The sequence below is a fragment of the Sorghum bicolor genome, chromosome 6 (assembly GCF_000003195.3).
Source record: "Sorghum bicolor cultivar BTx623 chromosome 6, Sorghum_bicolor_NCBIv3, whole genome shotgun sequence".
NCBI lineage: Eukaryota > Viridiplantae > Streptophyta > Magnoliopsida > Poales > Poaceae > Sorghum > Sorghum bicolor.
Window position 1 is genome coordinate 60,841,361 of NC_012875.2, and position 24,324 is coordinate 60,865,684.

Below are 24,324 nucleotides of genomic sequence, written 5' to 3' on the forward strand. Positions count from 1 at the left end.
CAGACAATCCATGAACTACTACGAGCTGTATTCAACTCAACGGAACGTGGACTCGCAATGCAAAGCTAGCAAGAATCAAAAGGCAGAGGCAGGGACGGAGGTCGCCTGCGCGCAGGCGCCGTGGGGTTGAGCTCGCTCGCGCGGCTCGCGGTGGCCGGAGCAGCTTCATCCAACCTATATCTTTGTGAGAGGAGGGAAAAAACAACTTCACCCATAAAGCTGTTTTGAAAATAAGTGTTTGGCAAAAAAAAACAGCTCACAACAGCTCATGAAGCTGTTGTGAGCTGTACCAAACAGGCCCTACATAACACACACAGCTAGCTAGCTTGCTTTAGTCGTACACTCAGCCAGTTTCCCTTTCCAATTCGGATAAATGCAAGTTTAAATCTTAGGTTAACCATCGGCTCGTTGTGAGGAAAATGACATTCGGATGGAATATGATCAGGATGCATGTGATGCCTAACTCACAGAGTGCTGACATAGCTTGTGTGGACACATGTGCGTGCGGTTCTTGATGCAACTTGTTAGTTCCTATCCTATGCAGTGTGTACTCCCTCCGTCTATAAAAAAAATAACGTTTTTGACTTTATCATGTTTAATTATTCATCTTATTCAAAAAATTTCTATAAATTATAAATAAATAAATATTAAAATATACTTAATGATTAAATAAGTTATAATAAAATAGATGATATTTAGATAAAAAGATAAATAAGATGGATGGTCCAAAAAGATGTCTAAAAATAAAAAACAATATTATTTTTGGGACAGATGGAATACATATATAGGCCTTGTTTAGTTATCAAAATTTTTCAATATTCTCCGTCACATCGAATCTTTAGAGTCATGTATGAAGCATTAAATATAGATAAAAATAAAATCTAATTGTATAGTTTGCCTGTAATTTATGAGATGAATCTTTAAGCTTAGTTAGTCCATATTGAATAAAATTTGTCAAATACAAACGAAAATACTACAGTAGCCAAAGCTAAAAATTTTCGTGAACTCAACAAGGCCATAGTCGTTAAGGCCTTGTTTAGTTCCCTAAAAATTTTACAAAATTGTTCAGATTCTCCGTCACATCAAATCTTTAGACATATGTATGGAGTATTAAATATAGATAAAAATAAAAACTAATTGCACAGTTTGGTTGGAATTGACGAGACGAATCTTTTAAGCCTAGTTAGTTCATAATTAGACAATATTTGTCAAATACAAACGAAAGTGCTACTATTCCTATTTTGTAAAATCATTTGATCATTTGTTGACTTGGATCGGGTCAGTCATCTCTCTGTTATGGCGGCAGGGCAGCAGCATGGGTTCCTACACTGTTCATTGCTTGCCAAACTTTGTACTAGTACTAGGCACGTGCTGGTCATTCACAAAACTACAAGAAAGGCATGTACCTTGTTCAGCACACTAAAAATACTGATACGCTAGATTTCTGCACAAACCATATCTCTTTCAATGAAATAGAGACAGGGGAATATAATGCAATGTCGGAAAAACATACTTTTAGTATACACACAAGCACTGTATACACGCAATTTCAATACGGCCTTGTTTAGTTACTAAAAATTTTCAAGATTCCTCGTCACATCGAAGTTTACAGCACATGCATGGTGCATTAAATATATATAAAAAAACTAATTGCACAATGTATCTGTAAATTACGAGACGAATCTTTTAAGCCTAGTTACTCTATGATTGGACAATATTGTCAAATAAAAACGAAAATGCTACAGTGTTAAAATCAAAAAAAAATTGCGAACTAAACAGTGTATTCATTTGTTTACAGCTACTCCGTCTCCGTGCGAGAGAATACCTTGCTTTTTTTTTACTCGTGTAGCCATTCGTCCGCCGTAGCACTAGCATGCATAACTTCCGTGAACCTTCGAAATACACTGCACCGGCCGGCCGGCCAGCCACCTAATCCGCTGCATCGAAATATGATATCGTCTCATGAGTACCCCCACGGTGGCCCCACCAAAACAAGACGTTAATTAAGATTGAGCACTATAGTAATGTATGCTTTCTAGCATGTCAAAAATAATGTGGAGGCTTGTGTTGGAAGATGTAGTGGTTAGGTTGTTGTATTTGTAGCCTTTCATCAATGGAGGCAGACAATGTATGACAATAATCTCTATTAACCATTAACAAATATGGTTGCCTTAAACTGACTGCCCTCCTAAGTCATTAACAGAAATGGTTGCCTTAAACTGGTCGCCTCCGTTGATAATCTATTAACAAAGACGGTTGGCGTAGGAGGACAATCTTCGTTAGATGATTAACGAAGGCGGCCGTGTTAAGATGTCCCCCTCTGTTAATATATTTTGTTAATAGAGGCAGCCAAGTAACGACACTCGCCTTCTCTCTCGAGTACTCCCTCCATAGTCCATACTCATAAAGAAAGTCGTTTTGGACAAGATTTGAATCAAACATTGAGAATATAAATCATAAATAACTTTTAAGCTGTTGAGTTTGAAAATGTGAAAATCATATGAACAGATTAGTCTTGAAAAACACTTTCATAAAATATGCATATGCCACTTTTCGATAAATATTTTTATAAAAACAAAGAGTCAAAGTTAGGCTTTGGAGACCGGGTCGTTATCCTAAACGACTTTCTTAATGGGTATGGAGGGAGTACTTGCTTCCAAGCGAGGTGAGGTCTTGATCATGCAGCGTATGGGCTACACCAAGGGTCCATCAACGCCATTCACGTCGAAAGTGGAGGCCTATGACACGATCTTAGATGGCTACCTAACTGCATCCAACGCCGAAGCACTGGGACGTGCTCTTCGCGGACGGTTCATCTAGGTAGCCGCAAAGACGCAAGGCCACCTCGTAGATTGCACCGCTGCATCGGTATTGGTTGTTTTTCATTTATGTAATATCGAAGTTCTTTTGCTAGGATGGTCCATCTACGACTATTTTAGGTTGACCTCCTTTAGCGCTCGATAGAAGCACGTTGTTTGTAAGTTCGAACTCTTTTTCTTAATATAAAGATGTACAAATCTTTTGTGTATTCGAGGAGAACAAATTGACGCTCACTTTCATTAAAGGATTAACAGAGACAAGTGACTTACAACGTCTGCTTCCGTTAATGGTCTAATGACGACAAAGATGATCATCTTAAGTCGTCTGGCTTGGTTAATTGTTAATGGAGGTGGATGTTTCTCCACAGACAACCTCCACTCTATTAACGGAGGTGGCAGACTACTATGCTTGCCTCCATTAATGTTTGGAGCCTGTCAATGTAGTAGTACTCCATATATATATATAAAAGTTGTTTTGGACAAGATTTATATCTAACATTAAAAATATAAATCATAAATAATTTTTAAGTTGTTGAGTTTTAAAATATGAAAATCATATGAATAAATTTGTCTTGAAAATAAAAATATACGTATACTATTTTTTGATAATTTTTTTTTATAAAAACAAGAAGTTAAAGTTAGACTTTGGACATTGTTTCGCTGTCGTAAACGATTTTCTTTATATGTATAGAGGGAGTACATGTTTTAAGTAGAGGCATGGAATATAATGATATTTTATTTATGGGTGTCCATCACTTATGCAGATCTGCTATGTCTAACACGATCAAATCTAGTGTACATAATTAATTAAGCCTACTTAAATTTGAGTGTGGGTGTTGTGTCTTCATGAGACTGGAAACACGGCCGGGGTTTCATCGGGATGGTTGCCCCTATGCACATGCAGATTGCTTAATTTCCGGCGGACACCGGACACGTGCATGCTGAGTATTACCGACATCATCGTGATCTTGACTCTTTGGATGCAGCGGAGTACGAGTGGATGTGGACCGATCGAGTCAGTCATGGCGGCAGCTTTCCTACTCCGATCCGATCCGATCCCTCTTGCATGCATGCATCTGCTCTGTCCACTTGCACCAAATCTGCACTATATTTTCCTTAAATAAGTACTTCTTTGTGACAACCAAACATGTACGGCTGTACGATAGAGTATGTTTATTTCGTTCGTGGGGTAATCATGGTCTAAAATTTTAGACCACTTTAACACTCCTAATATGCAAACAAGAATTCTAAAGTGTTATATAAAATTTATTAGTTACCTCAGAAAATTTTAGACGACATAAGTAAGTTAAAGTAGTGTAAAGTTTGGTCATTGACTTCAACCAACTATACCAAATGGACACGTAGACATAGTCCATTTAAACATGGTAGGTGTGATACTTGTACCGGTCCTCGGCGAGTGTTGTTATCATATACTCCTTTCGTTATGTAATATAATGCATTCGAGCATTCAAAATTTATCCTCAAATATAATATATTTTAGAGAACAAAAACTAGTTTTTATTAAATATTTTCTATTTATCAATCTAGATAAAGTTTGTGTGGGCAAAGGCTCCCCTCAGAAGCTACCACTACTAGAGTCGTTTTTGCCAAATGTTTCTAAAATAGTTTCAACTTCACGAGAAGCTGTTTCACAAGAGAAGTCAAAGGTGAAAACCCTTTTAGGTGGAGCTAGAGCCTTGACAAACTAGCCCTAAACGTACCAAAAATTTAACACTAATTTCAGTACTATTACTAGGTATCATCAAGAACTATGGCGCTCTGTAAATTGGGGTGTGTTTGACATTCTCCCTCACTTCTTGTAGAGTTGTACCTTGTGCTTTAGCTTTAGTGAAATTCTTTATTAAGAAAACTTGAGAAGAAGATGCAAATAGTCTTGTTTTCAACCGTTACCTAAAGTCACTAATACCTCTTTTTGATGTATATATTGTGTACGAAATTAGAAATTGAAATCAGCTTTCCTAATTTTTGTTGTTTGTTTGCATGCGGAAAAAAAGTTCAGATCTAAGATATAATCTAGTAAAGTCAAAAGAAAAAGGAATCGTCCGTAAAGCGGGGAGGGGACAAAAAATTTGGAAGAAAATGGTGAGCAAGAAAGTATTGTTGGCTGATTTATTATGAGAGATAGTGCTGAATGGCTAACAGTTTCGGCCGATAAACCCAAACGAACGAGGCGAACTAGGGGGTCCAAACACCTCATCAGTTTTTGCTCGTAATTCTATATCTGAAAAACTAAAAGCAAAAATAGTTTTTTAAGAATATGAAACTCATCAAACAGATGCCATGTAATGAAACACTATATATTGCTTATAATAAATAACAGCGCGGCGCGCAGGATCTAATCAGATCAGATCTGAGCCTGAACAAAAATCGGCAGTGCGACGTGGACGGACGCCGACATGGTGGTGACTGCTACAAGTGGACAGCCACGTGCCCGCGCTCACGGCACGGGCGTTGTTTTTTTATTTATTGTTGTTAGGACTAGTGACACTGACACTGGCGGTGGATGGATCCGAGGTCGGTCGGAGCACTCAAGCAGTGGCGGCGGCGATATCGACATCGCTGTTGGTGTTTGGGCGTAAGCAGTTCCGGCGGATCTCGCCGACGTTCCCCTGCGGTCCCTTGAGCTGGCTCATCTTGACCATGGAGGTCCCGAACTGGTCGAAGAACCACCAGTGGTTGTCGGCGAAGCCCTGGACGAGCCAGCTGGTGCGCGGGTCCGTGGCCAGGCCCTGGTCCGACGGCAGCATCACCCCCTTGTTCTTCTTCAGCGTCAGCTCGATGAAGTAGAGGTTGTCGAACACCGCCGGCGTCAGGAAGTCCAGATCCCGCAGCGTGTCGCCGGCGCCGGCCGCGGAGCACGTGGCCGTCACGCACCGGGTGATGTCGTCGGTGGCCGGCCCCGCCACGTCGCCGAACGAGCTGCACCGCGCCTTCCCCACCGTGTGCGCGCCCGACAGCGCCACCAGGTCCGCCGGGTCCGACAGGTTCTTGCTGGCGAACGCCGACAGCAGCGCGTCCACGGTCGACGTCGGCGGCGGCAGCGTGAACACGTCGTTGCTGGACGCCGGCGCCACGCTGTCGAGCCGCCCCAGCGGCACCGTGAAGGAGGGCCCGCCGGACAGGCTCACGGCGTCGCGGGTGGCCAGCACGGTGATGTCGGCGCACGACACCGTGGGCCCGCACGCCGCGTGCACCTTGGCGCGGATGTCCTCCACCAGCTGCACGGCCTCCTGCTGCAGACCGACGTTGGGCGGGAGGCCGCGCTCGCCGTTGTCCAGCAGGATCGACGCGTCGCAACCCTGCGGGAAGCAGTCGTGGAAGAACACACGGAGGAGCCCCGCCGTCAGCCGCACGTTCTGCTGGAGCGCCGCGTCCACGGCGGACCGCACGATCGTCTCCAGCTGCGGGCACGACTCCACGTGGAAGTACACCGACAGCTCGTCGTTACCGCCGGCACCAGGGCGGCCAGTAGCCAGAGGCACGACGACGGGCCTCGAGGAGACGGCAGCGGCGGCGAGCAGCACGCCCACGGCGGCGGCCACGACGAATAATACACGGCTGCCGCTCATCATTCTCGCCGGCCGGCCGCGCGCGTCGTGTTGCTACTTGCTACTACTAGTCTACCACTAGAAGGCCGGGCTAATTAAGCAGATACTACAAACCCCTTTGCTGGTGGTGCACTGAATTAAGCCAGCAGCTGATGATATTTATAGCCAGTTCATCAGCTGCAGCCATGGCCATGCCGCTGGCTTAGTCGATCAGACAACCATGGGTAATAATAGTCAAGCTTCTTTTTTTAATCAATCAAGCTAACTGTTACCTGTACGAAGTTATTTACAGCAAGTCAAAAGCCCAAATATATAATATATACCCCCTCCATCTTTAAGCAAATTAATTACTGGAGATGTTTTAAGTCAAACTTTGTTACGTTGAACTAAATTTATATAAAAAAAATATTTTTAAGAGTTTATTATAGAAAAGAATATAAATATACGTGTCACTAAAAGAGCACCTTATAAAAGTTTGATTAAAGATCATTTTAACTTTATTTAGGGATGGAGGGAGTGCATGCTACGTCATTAATGATTGTCCCACCTTATTCTCTCATAGTATAGAATTTCTCAAAACTCGTGTATCAGCTGAATATAGATTTGATGTGATACACTCTATAGTCCGTTTATACACCCTCTCATCATACTTGATCTTAGTAAGCAGAGGTGAGATATGATAACAATCCCCCTATCTTTCTACATGTCGTATTAGCTAGTCTTCTCCTGGGTCAAGCATTTCTATCTTTAACCTTTAATATTTAAATTTATATAGGTTATATAAGCTTTATTACCTTTAGAATTTATGAAAACTAAATTTTATAGTATATAATTCATGTGTCTGCATACTATATGAATTTTTTTTATAAATTAGTAGCTAAATTTATGAATGTTTAGTTTAAGATAAATTTAATATGACATATAAAGAAAAGGTCTATGAGACGACAGGTACAGTGGCTTGGATGGATATTATTAATATTGTCTTCATTTAGAAAAAAATGCAAGTCTCGCTTTTCAAAAAATCAAAGAAATGAAACTTTGACTAAATTTATATATTAAAAATTCATAATGCAAAATATGTACTTTTAGATTAGTTACAGAATATATTTTCAAAATAATTTTATTTAGAGTCATTTTGTCTTATAAGACATATCATTTTAGCGAAGAAATTGTGCTTTTATCTCACGACAAATTACCAATATACCAATAGTACTTTCTGTCATGACTTTTCAACGAAGCGAATGGCCAGTTAACTGACTTGGTCCGTGGACGTAGGGAGTAACTAGAGAAGTGAATACTCCCTCCGTCCTAAAATAAGTGTAGCTATGATATCCGTATCGATCAATTTTATTTTTTAAATTTAACTAGATTTGTATAAACTATAGCAAAATTTGTATCTTTGAATAAGTTTATTATGAAAATAGACTCATGGTTTATCTAATAATACTAATTATATGCTATAAATATTTATATTTTCTTGTATATATTTAGTTAAAATTAAAATAGTTGATTTATTAGAAAACAAAAATGATACTACTTACATGCTATTCGCTTGAACTTCTCCGCTATAATTTTTACGATGTTTTTTCTCATCAGCATCAACACGGTTTTACGTCGAGCCGGGCGGAGTAGATCGTTACAGGAGGATTGATGCTGCATCGCATCAGTTCACGTGATTGGGAAATTAATTACTCCAGGGACGATCTAGAGACGCAGTGAGTTGAGTCGTGGCTGCATGTGCAGGTGCAGGTGCAGGTGGAGTACGTACTGGAGTTGCAGTGCCGCACCGCAGCTAGATACCCTGTGCCCCTGCCGGCCTACCTGCCCCTGGACCCGCGCGTGCCGTGCATTGTTTGCCTGACAGATTATTAAAAAAAATATTATTCGCTGATTTATTACAATAAAAAAATACTACTAAATAATTAATAGATTTAGTTAATAAACTCAAACGAACCAAGCACTTCAAAACACAAATCATACCACGTTATAAAGACTCATGCCGCAGATAGGGTATGGTTTTAGTGATTTTTGTAGCATAATTCAAGCAAATACAGTAACGGTTTTGTCGTTTTATAATAATATTTTGTGTTCTGTTGTCCCACAAAAACACAAGCTGTGTTTAGTATAATTGTATTTATTTGCTTGATTATGCTATGTTGTCTAGACTTTTTTGTATGTAGCTCGTGATCGAATTGTGTTTCACGCAGGAATAATAGATCCGGACATCTGCAGAGATAAAAAAAAAATAGAAAAAGGACTAAAATAAGAAACTCTCTCTAAATATTAGAACCGGACTATGTACCATTTGTATGTGCGTTGTTTCTGTCCGGTAGTTAGAGAGAGACATGTAAAAAAAAGTAACATAATTTATCATATTGGAAGAGGTAGATCGGCATTTTCAAAATATTAATTTGGTTCAACAACATTAATACACTTTTTCGGCTCTACTGAACTTTCTATATGTGTGCCTATATATGGAAAGGAAAAACTAAACATAATATGCTCTTGGTCATTTTCTTTTTTCGTGGACACGTGTCCTTTGTGAGTTGTCACACGTTAGTACTCTTGCCATTTTCTCAATCGGACATCTGCTAGGAGTAAATAGGCTAGACGATTTTTATTAAGAGGAAAACAGCAGAAAGCACCCAAAATCGTCTCAACGTCAACAATGACTTGACAACGACCTAGATGCTTTGGTTGGGTAGACAAACGTACACCAACTACGTACATGCGACCTGGACCAACTAATTAATAAGCTTTTGGTTTAGCTTCCTAACAAACAAGGACAAACATTGCCGCTTGTAGTGTTACTTATTTGACGATCGACAGACCACATATATAATGGCAGCAGAGATTTGGATCTGCTTGTGCTGATATGCATCAAGCAGAGGCCGCAAGCTGGCTCTCGTCGTCGCCTGAGCCAGCAGCTGCAACGGTGGTCTGGATGTTGACGCCGGCGTCGCGCTTGAAGCAGTTGCGGCGGGCTTTGACGCCTCCGGGGCTCGTCAGCCTGCTCATCTTCTCCATGGCCTGCGCAAACTTTTGGAAGAAGTTGGCCTGGTCGTGGGCGAAGACGTTGACGATCCAGGCGGTGCGGCCGTCGTTGGTGAGCGCCTGGTCGGAGGTGAGCACTCCCTTCCTGTTGATGAGGTCAGCAAAGTACCTGTTGTCGAACGAGTCCGGCGTGATCACGTCCAGGTTGTGCTGGCGGTTGCCGTCGCCGGCGCAGAAGGCGGCGAGCTCCCTGGCGAAGCCGTCGTCGTTGGGGTTGTTGGTGCGGTCGCTGAAGGAGCTGCAGCGCGCCTTGCCGACGGTGTGGGCGCCGGAGAGCGCCACTACGTCGATGGCGTTGACGAAGCCCTTGCCGGCGAAGCTGTTGAAGAGCGTGGTGACGTCGGCGGTGGGGGCCGGCAAGGTCTGCACTTGCCATGGTTGTGCAGGGTCCACGCTATCACGGTGGCCGAGTTGCATGTTGATGAAAGGGCCACCGGCCTGTGCGCATGCATGAGATATGATATGATTTGACAGGCATATATATATATATATATATATATATATATATATATATCTACGTCGTCCACGTACGTGCAACAATACACATACGTACCAGGTTGACGGCGTGGCTGGTTGCGACGGCGAGGATGTCGGCGCACGAGACGCTTCTTTCTCCACACCTCCTGTGCACCATGTCTCGGATGCTCTCGATGAGCTGCAGCGCCTTGTGGTTCAGGCCCGCGTTCTGCGGGTGGACGTGCTGCTCGCTGCCGGGGTGGGTCTTGTCCAGCAGCAGCGACGCGTCGCACCCCTGCGGGAAGCAGTCGTGGAAGAAGATGCGCAGGAGGCCCGCGGTGATCTGCACGTCCTGGTTCCGCGCGGCCTGCACGGCGGACCGCACCATGCTATGCAGGTCCGGGCACGACTCCAAATGGAAGTCCGCCGACAAGCTCCCCGTGACCGTGTCGTTCATCGTCGTCGTCGTCTCCAAATCAGGCAGAGGCAACGCCGCCGCCCCTGCTGCGGCTCCGTCCCACAGGACGACCATGGCCACCAGGACATGGACGACGACGTTGTTGCCTGATCTTGCCATCGATCTACTAGCTAGCTAGCTAGCTACCTGCAGGTCGATCGTATCGTATCAACAACTGTGTGTATTATATGCAGCAGCTGCTCGGCTCGCCTGATATATATAGGCTTCATGCAGGCGCTGCATGCATGCAGTGGATCCCCTGCCGGACTCTGATTCATTAATTTGATTGATCGTAGCTAGTGGCATGCATATATTTTATTCATGGAGATTGATGCGTTGCCTTGGCTCCATATCACGTGGATGTGGATATCTATAACCTATTCAGAGCCCCTACACTGATCGACTCCAGGTCGAGGATGCGCGCGCATCAATTCATAATATATATGATCTCGTTCCAGTTGCATGGTTATCAATTTGATTACTCAGCTAGCTGCTTAAGTGGGGTAATAACAATGTCAGGTACACTGACCTGGGTTAAAGTAATTTAAGCTCCCCCACCCTACCCATGATAAGTGAGATACCTCCGTTTGTACTCTCCTTGTTCAGGAAAAACAAGTACAATTCTCGTTTTTTAAGGAATAAAAAACCTTCAAGTTTAACTAAATTTTTATGAAAATTACCAATATTCAGGAAATCTATGGCGCACACATGGTAGGGATCTAGATTCTCATAGAAATGTTTCAAATCTAGATTCTCTCAAGAAATGTTTCTGGTGATGAATCATAATCACTTCACGAAACCATTTGGCTAGTAGACTAGATTTTGATTCGAAAAAAAAAGTTTTTCATAAAAATTATATAAACAAAAAAATTGTTTCAAAAATATAGAACTTTCTGTAGTAGGTGAAGAGAACAACTTAAATACAACCTACTTTAACTTATTTTAAAAGAATAGCGCCTATGTAGTCTCAGTCACATGTGAATGTAGCTCAACTAGTATATGCATTAGGGAACTTGAACATCGAGGTCTCGATTCCGAATTTTGAAAAACACGTATTTTCTATTGACCTCCATCACATTTGGCGTAGTATGAGCACTTCTACTAGTACATATGAAGCTCCATAAACAATTCTCTCACAGATCGGATCTCCGTGCATATAGGAGCCACCAGATCGAGCGAGTTGAAGCTGGAAAAGGCGGCTATTTTGAGCTTCATGGCCTACGCCGATCATTATGTGAAGCTGTCGTTTGAAAAAAAAAATAACATTTTGACACAAATAATTGTAAACATCTTGAGAAGTTATATGCAATATAGAGCCAAAAATCAATCAGGAATCTTACTATCTCTAATTTAAATGTGTACGTTGTAACATCACATAAAATCCACATGCATATTAATATAATCAACTAACTAGCGCGCGCGCGCAGCAGCTGATCTCGATCTAATCGAGGGCGACGCATCAATCTCCATGCATGATGCTGCCGGCCACGCTATCCTACTCGATTCAAATTACTCCAAGAGGATCGATGTGTGGGATTCCTTCTTCTCCCGAGGCAAAGCGAGATCCTAATCCAATACTACTACGCACCGACGTTTCTCGCTGCACTGCGTCGTTGCATGTGCATGCATGCATCCAGCTAAAATAAGGACCGCATATATAGCTCGCCATTTCCAACCACGTGCATGCATAGTCAAAGCACAGCTCTCAATTCTGACGATGCATGTTTTTTTATGGGCACATATCAGCATACGTGTATAATATATATGTGCCTGCTTACCCATCATCAGAGTGTAGCGTGCTTTAATTTCGATGGTGGAGCTTGAACAACAACATAAAGACATAGTTTCATGGTACAGTTAGCAAGACTATAAACTAGGTAACCGAGCTATATGAGTTTATGGGGATGCATAAAACTTTTCTCTCATCTGATGAAACTCCTTCATTTAATGACTCTGCCAAGTCAGCAATTTTGCTTATGTAGCACCCTATTTAATGTGCATGACACTCTCATAAAACATGCATTGAGACTAGCCTAAGGGTGAGGCATCAATAAATTAGGGGGCCATTAATATGCATGAATCATTTAGCCATGGATTACTTTTAGCTTTATTAAGAAAATGGAGAACCTAGGGGTGACCATGGACCATATGCATGTTGGCCTTACCTAGATTTTCTGCATTTTCTAGTGCTTTTTATGCTTCTTGAGATATTTTCTTGAGTTATAAACATTTTATAAAACATTTTTTCTTGAGTTGGAGCAGGTGAAGCTAAAAAAACTGGCTTCATCTGCTTCCACTGGCTCAGTGAGAGAAGGAGATAGGAGTGAGAAAAGGAGCTCCTATGAACAGCTAGAGCCGATACGAGATCTACAAACGGAGCCTTAAATTGGGCCTTTGGCCTCCCTAGCTAGGTAGCCCAAAGGTCATATAGAGTACCTCGCTTGGTCTTTTGACACAAAATAGATGCAGTACACAGGCAAGGCCCACATAGGTAGGTAACTGAATGTATATTGGTCTTTTCGTATATGCAATTCAACTCTTTCCATAATAGTTTATCATACTTCGACCTAGATTTTAGGTACATTTTAGTTTTCTTATTATATAGAAATTATAGGTGGATAATAATTTATATATAAATTAAAGGTAATTTTATATAATCTTTTATATAATGATAGATATTAAATTTAGATGTAAATTAGGTGATTGTTTTAAATTATCCTTCATCATGAAAGAGAAGTAAGTAATTTTGATGCAAATTTAAAGGATTGTTTTTAAATTAATTTTCATAATAACACACGTGGGCAACTAAGATGTAAATTTAGGAGTTCATTTTTTCATGAGGTCAAAGGTGGGTATAAAATAAAATATAGATCCAATGAGTGTTCGTGGTTATTTTCTTGTCTTGTACTCCCTCCATCCCAAATTGTAAGTCATTCCAAGAATTTGGAGAGTCAAAATATTTTTACGTTTGACCAAAATTATAGAGAAAAATACTAATAATTGTAACATAAAGTGGGTATATTATAAAAATATAATTAAGAAAGAATCTAATGATACTTAGTTGGTATTATAATAATAATTATTTTATTATATAAATTCGGTCAAACTTAAAAAAGTTTGACTCTCTAAAATTTTTGGAATGACTTACAATTTGGAACGGAGGGAGTAGTACTGTATCAACCGAATTTGTTGTATCCACCCGATCCGACTTACTCCACTCTGCCGCACCATACCTCTGTTTCGTTCCTAGGCCGGCGGCGGCCCAGGCTTCCTCTGCCGTTGCCCCCAGGCATCCCGCCAAGCGTAGCGCTCTCATTCTTTGCTATTTAAAAAAAAAATATAAATTGCATCCTCTACCAACTCTTGTAAATTTGTCTTGTTATGTAGTACTCCTATCTAAGACGCCGTAAGTAAACTGAAAAGTCGTAGCAATGTAAACGTACGGAGTCTATATTTGTCACGTTTTAATTAAAGGTCAGCTTGCATGTGTATATGTTGCTGTCATAGCATCCATATACTAGGCGATCAGGACCCGCGAATTGGGTGACAAGGAACATTGTTTAATTTGTGGAGTTTAGACTTTGGAACGTATACCTATATGTAAGTCAATGGGAAGATAATATTTCACCCAGTTAGTTCTTGCTAAAATTCATAGTATACCCTACGTCATAAGATTAAATTGGCTAAGATAGTACCTACTATAATTTTCGTTGGTATGTAAATTTTTTTGGCCAAAATTTTAGAGAAAAACATTAACATATATCAGATCAAAGATGCAAATTATGAAAACGACTTTCATAATGTATTTAAAGAATCTCATTTGATATCGTAAATACTTTTTCTATAAACTTGGTCAAACTTAGAATGACTGGCTCATGACAATTGAAAATCCCTTATATCTTATGATAGATGGATGACTCCATCACTAAAGACCGTGCATGGTCAAGCTATAGGTGTCAAAAAAAGTTTGCTAACCTTGTCTAGTACTTAGTAGTCTTCCTAAAATACAACAAATATTTATGAGTGAAACGTTCATGAAACAGTTCTATCACACCCTTTTACCTCTTCTTTCCTGGCACATGCTAGCTCTATTTACATGCTCAATTAGATAGAAAGGTTTCCCCCTATATATAAATGCATGAACCAAAGCAACCAGGGTAAATAAGGATCCTGCTGAGACGTGCGTGTAGAGGAACTCAGCAACTGAGTTAGTCGGTTAATTCTTTCTTTACCTTTAATTCATTTTTAACAATCATTCATAGCATGTTTTTATTAAGAGGAAGAGTTTATAACAAAACCTGGGCAAACAACAATAGACCAGGGACGAAAGAAGAACAACACGAAGAGTAAATGACTACAACGTTAGGTCGTAATTATATATACCTACTAGTATAGATGTCGACTGATCTAACAAGCAACCTTTCAGTGTCTTTAGATAATAGAGAGTTACAACATGCTAGAATCGATACCTTAGCCTCTTCCATAGTAGCTTGAAATAGAGCCACGGGAGTTCGAATTATCTTTAATTAATTGTTTGATGTCCACTAAATTTAAAAAGCATGTACTTATTTAACCCTCTTAATTAACTAGCTTCTCCTATTAGAAGGTATCAGGAGTACCATAACAAGGTGAATTAACAGTGCAACCATGTTAATGATAGCATAAGGTTATCTATCTTAGCCTACTTCCTATGCAAAGGCACAAGTTAAACTTGCATTTGTAATTAGAGGCATTAGCGAGGCACCAGAGTTTTCAAGGTAGACTATATATTGTAACATCTCAGATTTTTACGAAAACCAAAAATACGAACTTTTTAAAATTTTTATTGTAATCTTGTGAAGCATATAGTTTTTAGATCTAAATCGATCCTAACCTGCTAACAAATCGTGACATACATATAGATTTGTTTCTAGGTGAGTGCTTTTATTCGTGAGTCGGTTTGGAGTTTAGTCTTGTTTAGGGTTTTGAGTTTCTTTTGGAGTGCACAAATCCATAGCAAAGTCTTCCCGAATCTTCGTAGGGCCTATCTCAAGGGCGAAGCGAATCCCTTCTCAACTTTTTGTTGGAGTACGTCTCAAACTCCATCGGATTTTATCCGATCTCCTTTTGTTTTCATACCTTTGTGCCTAATCGAAAATGGAAAAACTCTTTTCTATCCTCTTGGGCCGAGTCTCCCTCTTTCTCTCCTTTCTTTTCCCTTTCTGCAGTCCAGCCCAGGCCCGGCCAACCATTTCCCCCTCTCCTTCTGGCCTGCTAACGCTACCGGCCCAGCCAGGTCGGCCCGCTCGCTCCCCCGCGTCTTCTCTCCCAGGCCCGCACGCGCAGCGCCTCGCCTCGGCCCAGCAGCGCCGCTGGCCCAGACAGCCTCCCCAAGACCCCAACCCCCGCGGCTAGCCTCCTTGCCCTGGCCCAACTCACCGCGCAGACGCGGCCCAGCTCCCGCGCGCCTTCCCTCGGCCCAGCCGCGCGGCCCAGGAGGCGCCAGCGCCCCAGCCAGGAACCCTAGCGCGCTCCTTGCCTCTCCCCAAGCCCGCCGCCGCCGCCTGATGTGGAGAAGCCACGCACCCCTGCCTCGGCGTCCGTACCCTCGACCCCGCATCGGCCGCCGCGTGTCCCAGCCGTCACATCAACGGCACGGACGCCAAGACCGACTAGAACCCTAGCCCGCCGCCGCTATAAATACGAGCCGCGCGCGCCTGCTTCTTCCCCAACGCCGACGCCGCTCTGCTCCACCACCCAGCGCCCAGCGCCCGACCTCGCCCCCGCCACGACGCTGCCGAGCCCCTTGACGCCCCGCCGCGCCGAGCCCCGTCCCCACGCACCCGCCGTCGCGACGCCGCGTCCGCGACACGCCTCGCCCTCGGTGCCTCGGTGTCGCGCGCCGAGCCACGACGCTGCCGGAGCCGTGGCCGCGCCACCGCCCCACCTCGTCGCCACGGGGGCCAGCCGCGACGTCGCACGCGCCGCGTCGAGCCCCGCCCAGACGACCTCGACGCCGAGCAGCCGCCGCTATGGAGCGCCCTCGAAGCCGCAGACGCCATCTCGCCGACCGCTTCGCCTCCGCTCTGCCCTCGCGACGTCGACCGCGCCCTCGCCGTTGTCCGCGACGCCGTGGTCCTTCGCCAAGCACCGGGGCAGCGACGTCGACCTTCGTCCCAGCGAACCGCGAGCACGTCGCTCCTCCGCGTCGTCCCCACCGTGTGCTGCTCCGAGCCCTCCACCACAACGCCGTCGTCTGCAACGCCATGGTCGCCACGTCCAGGAGCGACGCACCCGCGACCCCATCGCCGAGCAGGAGCTTCGCCATGCCTCGACGCCGTCCATGCCGCGACCACCCCCGCTGGAGCCTTGCTGTGCACACGTCGGAGCCCTGTCCACCCTTCGCCGAGCGTGACCTGGGGGCACCATCGCCTCGGTCACCATCTGTGCAGCAGCAGGCGTACGCCACCTTCCTCGTGTTCTGCAAGGTCGAAACCCCCCCAACCCTAGTCGACGTTGACGAAACTCCTCCATACTAATTCATATCTGTTCTTACATCATTTTGTTATCTATCATCCGTCCTTATCATGATTTATCTATACTTGTTATATGATATATATCCATGCCTGTGCCGTGCCTTCGTGCCGGTCTATTTATTTATCTATCTCTATCTATCTCTCGTGCTATGGAAATGTGCTACTCCGAGTTGTCATCGTGTCCCTTGCGTTGTCTTTGGTCGAGTCGTGTTTCTTTATGTGTTTGTCGTTGCCTGAGGACCGAGCCTTCGAGCCGGTTAGGGAAATGGTAGTGCGTTCAATCATTTCGATCGTGGGTTCGTCCCGCCGTGATCGCGATGCCGAGCGTAACTCATTCCCTGTGTTTAGTTGACTTCGTTGCGCTATGGTCGTTAGCTCCCATTCCCGTCCCTCGGACGTGGTCATCGTGGACTCGATGTCATTAACGACGCGGTTCTTACCCGCACACCCGAGACCTAAATGACCTAGTCGAGTGGGATACGAATTAGGGGACAACCGTCGTGGAACAGTCGGAAGCCAACTCGTTAGGTGAAGCTCATGGTCGCGAGACGCCTCGCCATGGCCATCGAGCCTATCCTATTTTTGTCGCATGTTTATCTTATCTATCTCGTATGCTTATGCCACCTAGACCCGGGCATTTCCCGTGGTTTCCGCGGTGACAACCGCATCGCCTGAAACTACGGAAATGACCTTGTGCCGATTCAGAAGCACCTAGGTTGAGAAGTGTTATGAGTTGGAGTAGATCGTGGGGTCGTATCTCTTTTAACCAATCGTCGTTCGTTCCATGGCGAGTTGGTCGAAAGAGTGTGATTCGTTCTTCTTCTCTCTTGTTCTCAATCCCATCGATCCAGTAAGATGTGGATTAAGCCTCTTTTGCTTGATTGATGTTTCGTTTCCAATCCCGCGATTCCCGCTGTTGCTATGGCGAGTGGGTCACACGAAGATGAATCTCGTATCCCTTCCCTGCCTTTTTGGTTCTTTGTGCTTAAACTCTTGTATGCTTGTACTTAATCAACCGTAGCATTTCTTTGGTTCTCGCGGTGACAACCGCACCGCTAAGAACCTTAGTGATGTCTTAGTGCATTTAGTGCACCTAGGTTGTGGCACCCTACAAGTAGTTTGAGCACTCGTGTCCTTGGTGTGTCACTCCCTCTTATGCCCTGTCTTTTGCCGTGGCATGAGTATTGGAAGGAGTAGACCACTTCCCTTCTTCTTCTCTCTTTATTCCACCCTCTCTTGGCTCTCGCCAACTACAATGGCGTATGGGTTGAGAGAGACCGGAACTTCTCGTGCTCATAGTCTTTACGATTCCTGTCGATCTCTATGACACTTGGATCGAAAGACCGTAAGCTGTGGTGTTTGCTTAGAATGAGTTAGAGTCTAAGCCATTTATTAAAGCCGTACAGGTCGACACGATCGACCCGGGAAGTACCGGCTAGGCTAAGACTCAAGCTTGTACTTGGTGAACAACCATTTCCATTTCTTTTAGCCCAGGGATCGGACACCCACCGAGAGGGCTAAGCCGTTTTCCTTTCGGTGCTCTTTCAGTGTAGTTGTCCTTTAGTGTTTTGCATTCGCGTTTTTGGAACGTACGTCTCTGGGAGGCTGCTAAGCCTTGATCTCGATGTTTGTTTGAGGGGCAACCATCGGCTAACTAACCATGTTGTATTGATTATGCCATCTTAAACTTCGTGCTTGATTGAAGACTGAGCTATGTTTTTTTTAAATACTCCCTTCGTACCTATAAAGAAAGTCATTAAGGACAATGATACGGTTTTAAAGCCTAACTTTGACTCTTTATTTCTATAAAAAATATCTATTAACAAATGGTATGTGTATATTTTTACAAAAGTATTTTTCATGATAAATATATTCATATAGTTTTCACATTTTTAAACTTAACAACTAAAAAATTATTCATGATTTATATTCACAATGCTTGGCTCAAACCTTGTCCAAAATAACTTTCTTTATGGGTATGGAGGGAGTATTCCCTTTGTCTAAAAATAAATATAATTTCTAGATATGAACTGGACAAGTCTTTATTCAGATTCATACTTAAAATTTACATTGTACTCGTATTCTTTTTGAAACCGAAAGTAATTAAATAGACCAGCATTACTATGTCACGCCATATATAACCTTGGTGATCACTGATCGAGTAGTTGGGTTTCGTGTGGCTAAAGAGTATCATTGTGGTTGTTGCGACAACTCAAGTATGCTGAAATATAAATGCATTGCCTTATACTTTAGCATTTTGATGAGCTTGGTCAGTTTATCTAATTAACTCAGTATGGTATGGTATTATAGAGCCAAAAGGTCTCAATTGTATTAAAAAAATAGTATAGCTTTATAAATGTGTCTCTTTCCCTCTCATGGTCATGCTGGTCCCTGCATGGCGGTAAATAAAGTACAGTATATGCAAAACCAGACAGGGTGGAGTTCCAAACAGATCAGAGCACTCCCAATGCAGAAACCATCATAGTTTCTATAGACATTAATTATGGTGTCACCTAAGCATTTTGCTGATGTAGCAAGGTAGTTATTAAAGAGAGAGAGCAAAAATCATAGAAACTGGATTTAACTTAGAAACCATGTCTACGCGAGATCTAAGACATGAAGTGATATGATTGGTTCAGAATGGAGAGGAGTAGTAACGATAGTAAAATGGCCACTAGCTGTCCAGTACATTATCCAGGCACGTGCATACACAGGGCGCGCATTTCTCGGCTAGCTCATGAACGACAAAGCATATTCATATGCAAATCAATTTGGCTATAGCTAGTGCCATGCTTGGACAATGGTTTCATCGATCGATATTATATTATCAGTGGATAAAGCAAAGCTTAGCTAGTGTAGTTAGGCAGTGAGTGAGTTGGGCTGGCGTTCCATCGAGATCGGATCGATCGATAAAAGGTGCCCAGCACCATATGCATGCATCATACATATACATACACATTTCGAGGCATGCAGTCGATCATGGATATGATGCTTGGCTGCCTGCGCGCACTCTACTCAAATTCCAAACGATATACAGCATACGCGAACAAGCTAAGGGAAGGTAGAGTGGATCATATATAATATCGATCATATTACTGTACCAACTACGAATTGAATCTAAAAGTCCTAGACCTAATCTTATTTAAGAAAAGGTTTCCCGCTTTATTATTGAAACAACAAAGCGTAAATTGTAGGCATGCCCGTGAAACTATTGGAAGTTCCCCTTACAGTAGTTCAAAATATTAATTTAAAAGATCCCGTGTTATTGAAGCTGCCACCCATCTATCACCATCCTCCTTGACCCTAAGATAATTCTTAATGGAAGTTTCATGACTCAGTTTCCAACACAACCATATTATTTTGAAAATATAGGACTTTTATGGGATGAAACTCTTTCTACTTCCATGAAACTCTTATCATCTCTCTCTTTATTACTACAGCGCCATCAACATATTTAACATGCATGAAACTCTCATAAAACCCATTAAGACTGGCCTAATCACTGCTGCCATCATATATATCATCTGCACCAACGAGGTCAAGGAAAGCCTCCACTTTCGGTCTAGGGATCCACCACTCAACGTTAAGAGTTGGGGTGGGTGGGGGGAGAGGGGAATCAAAGTATAATTGGTGGGCAAAACATCCATGCCTCCTCAAATTCATCATCTATATCATGGCAATATATGCACTGCTAGCGCTCCCACCATCCTTTTTCGACCCATCGTCGTCATATCATCCGTGACGACAAGGTTAAGGCCAAGCAGCCCCTACTTTCGGCATGCATGGGAGCCGCCGCTTAGCATGGGGCGAGCCAAAGCACGGTCAGTGGCAAAGCCCTGTTGTCTTGAATTCGCTTAGCGTGAAGAGAGGTAGGGTGGGGAGAGGTGGCGGTAAGAGTGGAGACGGTGCTCTAAACGAATACCCGCAGTTCTTTAGGACCCGGCCACTAGCATAATGAAATTCCATCGGACATAAGTTCGACGGTATTATTTATTGTTGTTGCAACACACAGGCACAATCCTAATATACATAAAAGTATAACACACTATTTGTATGCATGCATATGGAGGGGAAGCAAAACTGAGCCCTTGACGACTACTACAGCGATGGATATATTATGATGAGGTGTGAATGAAATATTCCTAGGATATATCACTTGACAATTTATTAGCTACTGCGTCATGTGACGCTCACGTGTGAACCCATGTATTTGAATTTGAATTCGTATTGATTGACCGAATGTTAATTGCATGTTATATATATACAGCCTATTATTACCAGAGAGCGCCAGCAGAGCATGGCAATGCAATGCATTATGCAATGGATATTGTGCTGTGTACACAAGTGCGCCGCGCTACGTGTGCTAGCTACCTGTTCCAACTCCCATATTTTCAAAGCTTGCGTTACTGTACGTTTCGATCGTACGTGCATATGGCTTATTTTCAAAGCTTATTAAGTGCACTCCGAGATCTATTAATCCACTTGAATTTATCAACATTATTTTTTTAGTTATAAAATATTTTTTATCTTACAATAAATCAGTATTAGCAGCAATTATTTTTTTCTGCTAGGTGAACAGAACAAAAACCCCTAGGTCAGAGCGACACGAGAAGAGATAGTGATAACAATGGAGAGCAATATACATAATTAAGCTCTGCACCATCACTGTTATGGCAAAATTCCTCTATATAATATGCTTGGTGTACCATCACTCTTATATATATACACAAAACTTGACAATGTAATTTATCATGAGCAGTGAGTAGCAGGCCTCTCTCATGAATATTTTCAGGCCAGGCCCAGCTGAGGCCCATATCTGCCGCGTCGGCTTCCCTTCCTTTTAACTATAACTAGTAGAGTAGTAATAGCTATTAGCAGGCCCAGGTGCCGGCCCAGGAGACGAAGAAATGGTTGGAGAAGCGGCGGCAGCGAAATCCGGTCCCGGGGCCGGAGACGGTGAAGAAGCCGAAGCGGGTGCCGGTGCCGGTGCCGGAGCAGAAGACTGCTTGCAGTAGGTGATGCCGTCGCGGCCACACTGGAGGCGGCCGTTGGCGACGTCGGTGGCCAGGGGAGCGCCGCCGCCGTTGCTCCTCTAATCATAGTTAGTGTACGGTTAATCGATTGATGATGATATTATTAGTAGTAGTATTAGCATACCATGTAGAAATCGACGGCGATGTAGTTTGGCCATCGGTTGGCGGATGCTTGGTAGCAGGCGTTGAGCCTGCTGATGAGCGGCGCGGAGTTGTTGCTGCACGCCCAGCTCTGGCTCGGGTTGCTGGTGAAGAAGTTGAGCAGCACCAGCGACTGGGCCTTGGAGTTCATCGGCCTCGACTCCGACCGCTTCGGGCAACCGCCATCCGACATGCCCTCGCTGCCATCTGCATTATTCGCATTGCATTTGCATGCATGCATGGTTTCCGAATCCTTCCCAATTTTCTATCTAAACCACCACCACCACAACAACAACAACAACAACAAGGTACTTACATTGTGTCTCCACGACGTAGTCCCACAGGTAGGCGAGCCCCTCCGTCCCCTGCTTCCCTCTCTTGGACGTGAAGACGACGAGTCGGTGGTTGTCGGCGATCATGTCCTTGAGCAGCGGCCAGTCGCCGCCGCCCTTGCTGGGGCTGGGCATCATGGACTCCGGGAACCAGTACTTGGACAGCCCGGCGGCGTTGAAGACGTTGCTGAGGGAGCCCGGCGCGGCGTAGTCCTCGAGGAAGATGGTGACCACCTCGGACGGGTTGGCGTCGAGGAACACCCGGACCTCCGTGAGCACGCTCAGCGCGGGGACGTAGGCCGTGAATGGCAGGCACTTGCCGTGGAAGGAGTGGCAGAACCAGACGGCGTCGTTGAAGTCGTAGGCGTCCAGCATCAGGCCCCGCACGCCGTTGCTCAGCTGGCTCGTCACCGAGTCCTCCTGGTTCGGCGGCGAGATGATGGCCGACCCCAGCGGCGACTTGGTGCCCACCACCGCGAACGAGTTGTGCGTCGTCAGCCACGCGTACCTGTTGAAGGGGAGCCCCGTGCCGTGCGTCTTGGGGTCCACGGGCGTCGTCCGCGCGCACGCCGCCGGCCCGGTCCCCGGCGGAGGCACGCAGGTCGTGCATCGCAGACCCTTGCCGCAGGATGACGACGACGACGACGACGACGACGCCTTGCACGAGTCGCCCACCAGCGCCGCGCCGGACGCCGCGCCCAACAAGGAGGCGGCGGCAATGGCCGTTCCCAGCACAACGACGACCAAGCAACGCCGCCGCTGCCGGACCGTGGCCACGGCCATGATTGCAAGGGGCGAAGCAAGTGTCCGGCACGTACGGCCGTGGACAAGGCCGGCTAGCTAGGGCAGCCTGGCATGGCACGTACAGCGTGTGTTCAACTGGAGGACGCCCGCGATCCATGCAGTGCAGCTGCAGCGCTGCCTGCCAAGAATAGATAGATTTACCTGAAATGAAATATACTTATTCTGTCTAATAGAACCCAGCAGCCCCTTGCTCATCATGACGATTTGTCGTCAATGTGATTTTGCTTCCTGATCTGATCCTCAGAGACAAACACAGTGGATCGGAGCTAGCATTCACCCAGGCCTTTAATAAAATTATTACCTTCTGCATGCTGTTACTGATGACTTGCTGTCCATCTCCCAGCTGCCATGCATTTTACCGGCTGGCTGAGAATGCTTGGTTATCCCTAGCTCCCCCTGTCGTTCCAACGAGAAATTTGTGTAGATTCAGAGGATGCATGTACAATATATGTGATCAGATTCAGGGCCCCGGGTTCATTCCAGATTCTATTATTCAGTTCAGGGTAGCCAGAGGGAAATAAACGACAACAACAACAAATCAACAAACATATACTAGTGGCGTGGTAGGGTGTTGGGTAGGGGCGGCATGCTGCTGCTTTGGCAATGCATGGCAATTAAGGCCTTGTTTAGTTGGCAAAATTTTTTTGTTTTTCGGTACCGTAGAATTTCGTTTTTATTTGATAAACATTGTCCAATCACGGAGTAACTAAGCTCAAAAGATTCATCTCACAAATTACAGGTAAACTGTGCAGTTAGTTTTTATTTTCGTTTCTATTTAATGCTCCATGCATACGACCAAAGATTCGATGTGACGGAGAATTTTGAAAATTTTTGCGAACTAAACAATGCCTAAGCCCCAGCTACCTCTCTCCAATCCCCATCGACCACGACCATATCATATCGCTCAGATTATTCTCTCAAGTGGACGGACGGGTGCCATACATGTGCAGCGCTGATATATAGGAGTATATATCTATATCTGAACAAGAAGAAGCTTACAAGCAGCAGGCACCTCGATCCCTGTCATTCTAATCTCACCGTCCTTTAATTCAGCAAATCTCTCGCGGTATATATGTAGTTACCTGCCTGTTACAGATTGTAGTAGTAAAGAAGCAAGCAGTTTGTGGATTGGAACATGTGAAAA

The 24,324-nt window shown here is 44.3% G+C and overlaps 3 protein-coding genes across 6 annotated transcripts; all 3 read right to left on the minus strand.

The window, feature by feature from the left end:
- LOC8055466 (cationic peroxidase SPC4-like) lies at positions 5,079-6,619 on the minus strand. The gene has a single exon (XM_002448778.2). The coding sequence runs from the start codon at positions 6,410-6,412 to the stop codon at positions 5,369-5,371; it is 1,044 nt and encodes a 347-aa protein (XP_002448823.1). The 5' UTR covers positions 6,413-6,619; the 3' UTR covers positions 5,079-5,368.
- LOC8055467 (peroxidase 2) lies at positions 8,981-10,556 on the minus strand. 2 transcript variants are annotated; one of them, XM_021462755.1, is made up of 3 exons: positions 9,996-10,556; positions 9,320-9,880; positions 8,981-9,290 (listed from the first exon to the last, which is right to left on the minus strand). In XM_021462755.1, exons 1-3 carry the CDS (start codon positions 10,473-10,475, stop codon positions 9,153-9,155), a joined length of 1,179 nt encoding a protein of 392 aa, XP_021318430.1. In that variant the 5' UTR covers positions 10,476-10,556; the 3' UTR covers positions 8,981-9,152. The 2 variants fall into 2 exon arrangements, with proteins under 2 accessions (XP_021318430.1, XP_002448824.1); XM_002448779.2 differs by having other exon boundaries at positions 8,981-9,880.
- Positions 21,490-23,637, minus strand: LOC110436232 (PI-PLC X domain-containing protein At5g67130-like). 3 transcript variants are annotated; one of them, XM_021462711.1, is made up of 4 exons: positions 23,482-23,637; positions 22,361-23,298; positions 22,028-22,251; positions 21,490-21,962 (listed from the first exon to the last, which is right to left on the minus strand). In XM_021462711.1, the coding sequence occupies exons 2-4, from the start codon at positions 23,157-23,159 to the stop codon at positions 21,711-21,713; spliced, it is 1,275 nt and encodes a 424-aa protein (XP_021318386.1). In that variant the 5' UTR covers positions 23,160-23,298; positions 23,482-23,637; the 3' UTR covers positions 21,490-21,710. The 3 variants fall into 3 exon arrangements, with proteins under 3 accessions (XP_021318386.1, XP_021318388.1, XP_021318387.1); XM_021462713.1 differs by having other exon boundaries at positions 22,361-23,294; positions 23,482-23,589; XM_021462712.1 differs by lacking the exon at positions 23,482-23,637 and having other exon boundaries at positions 22,361-23,425.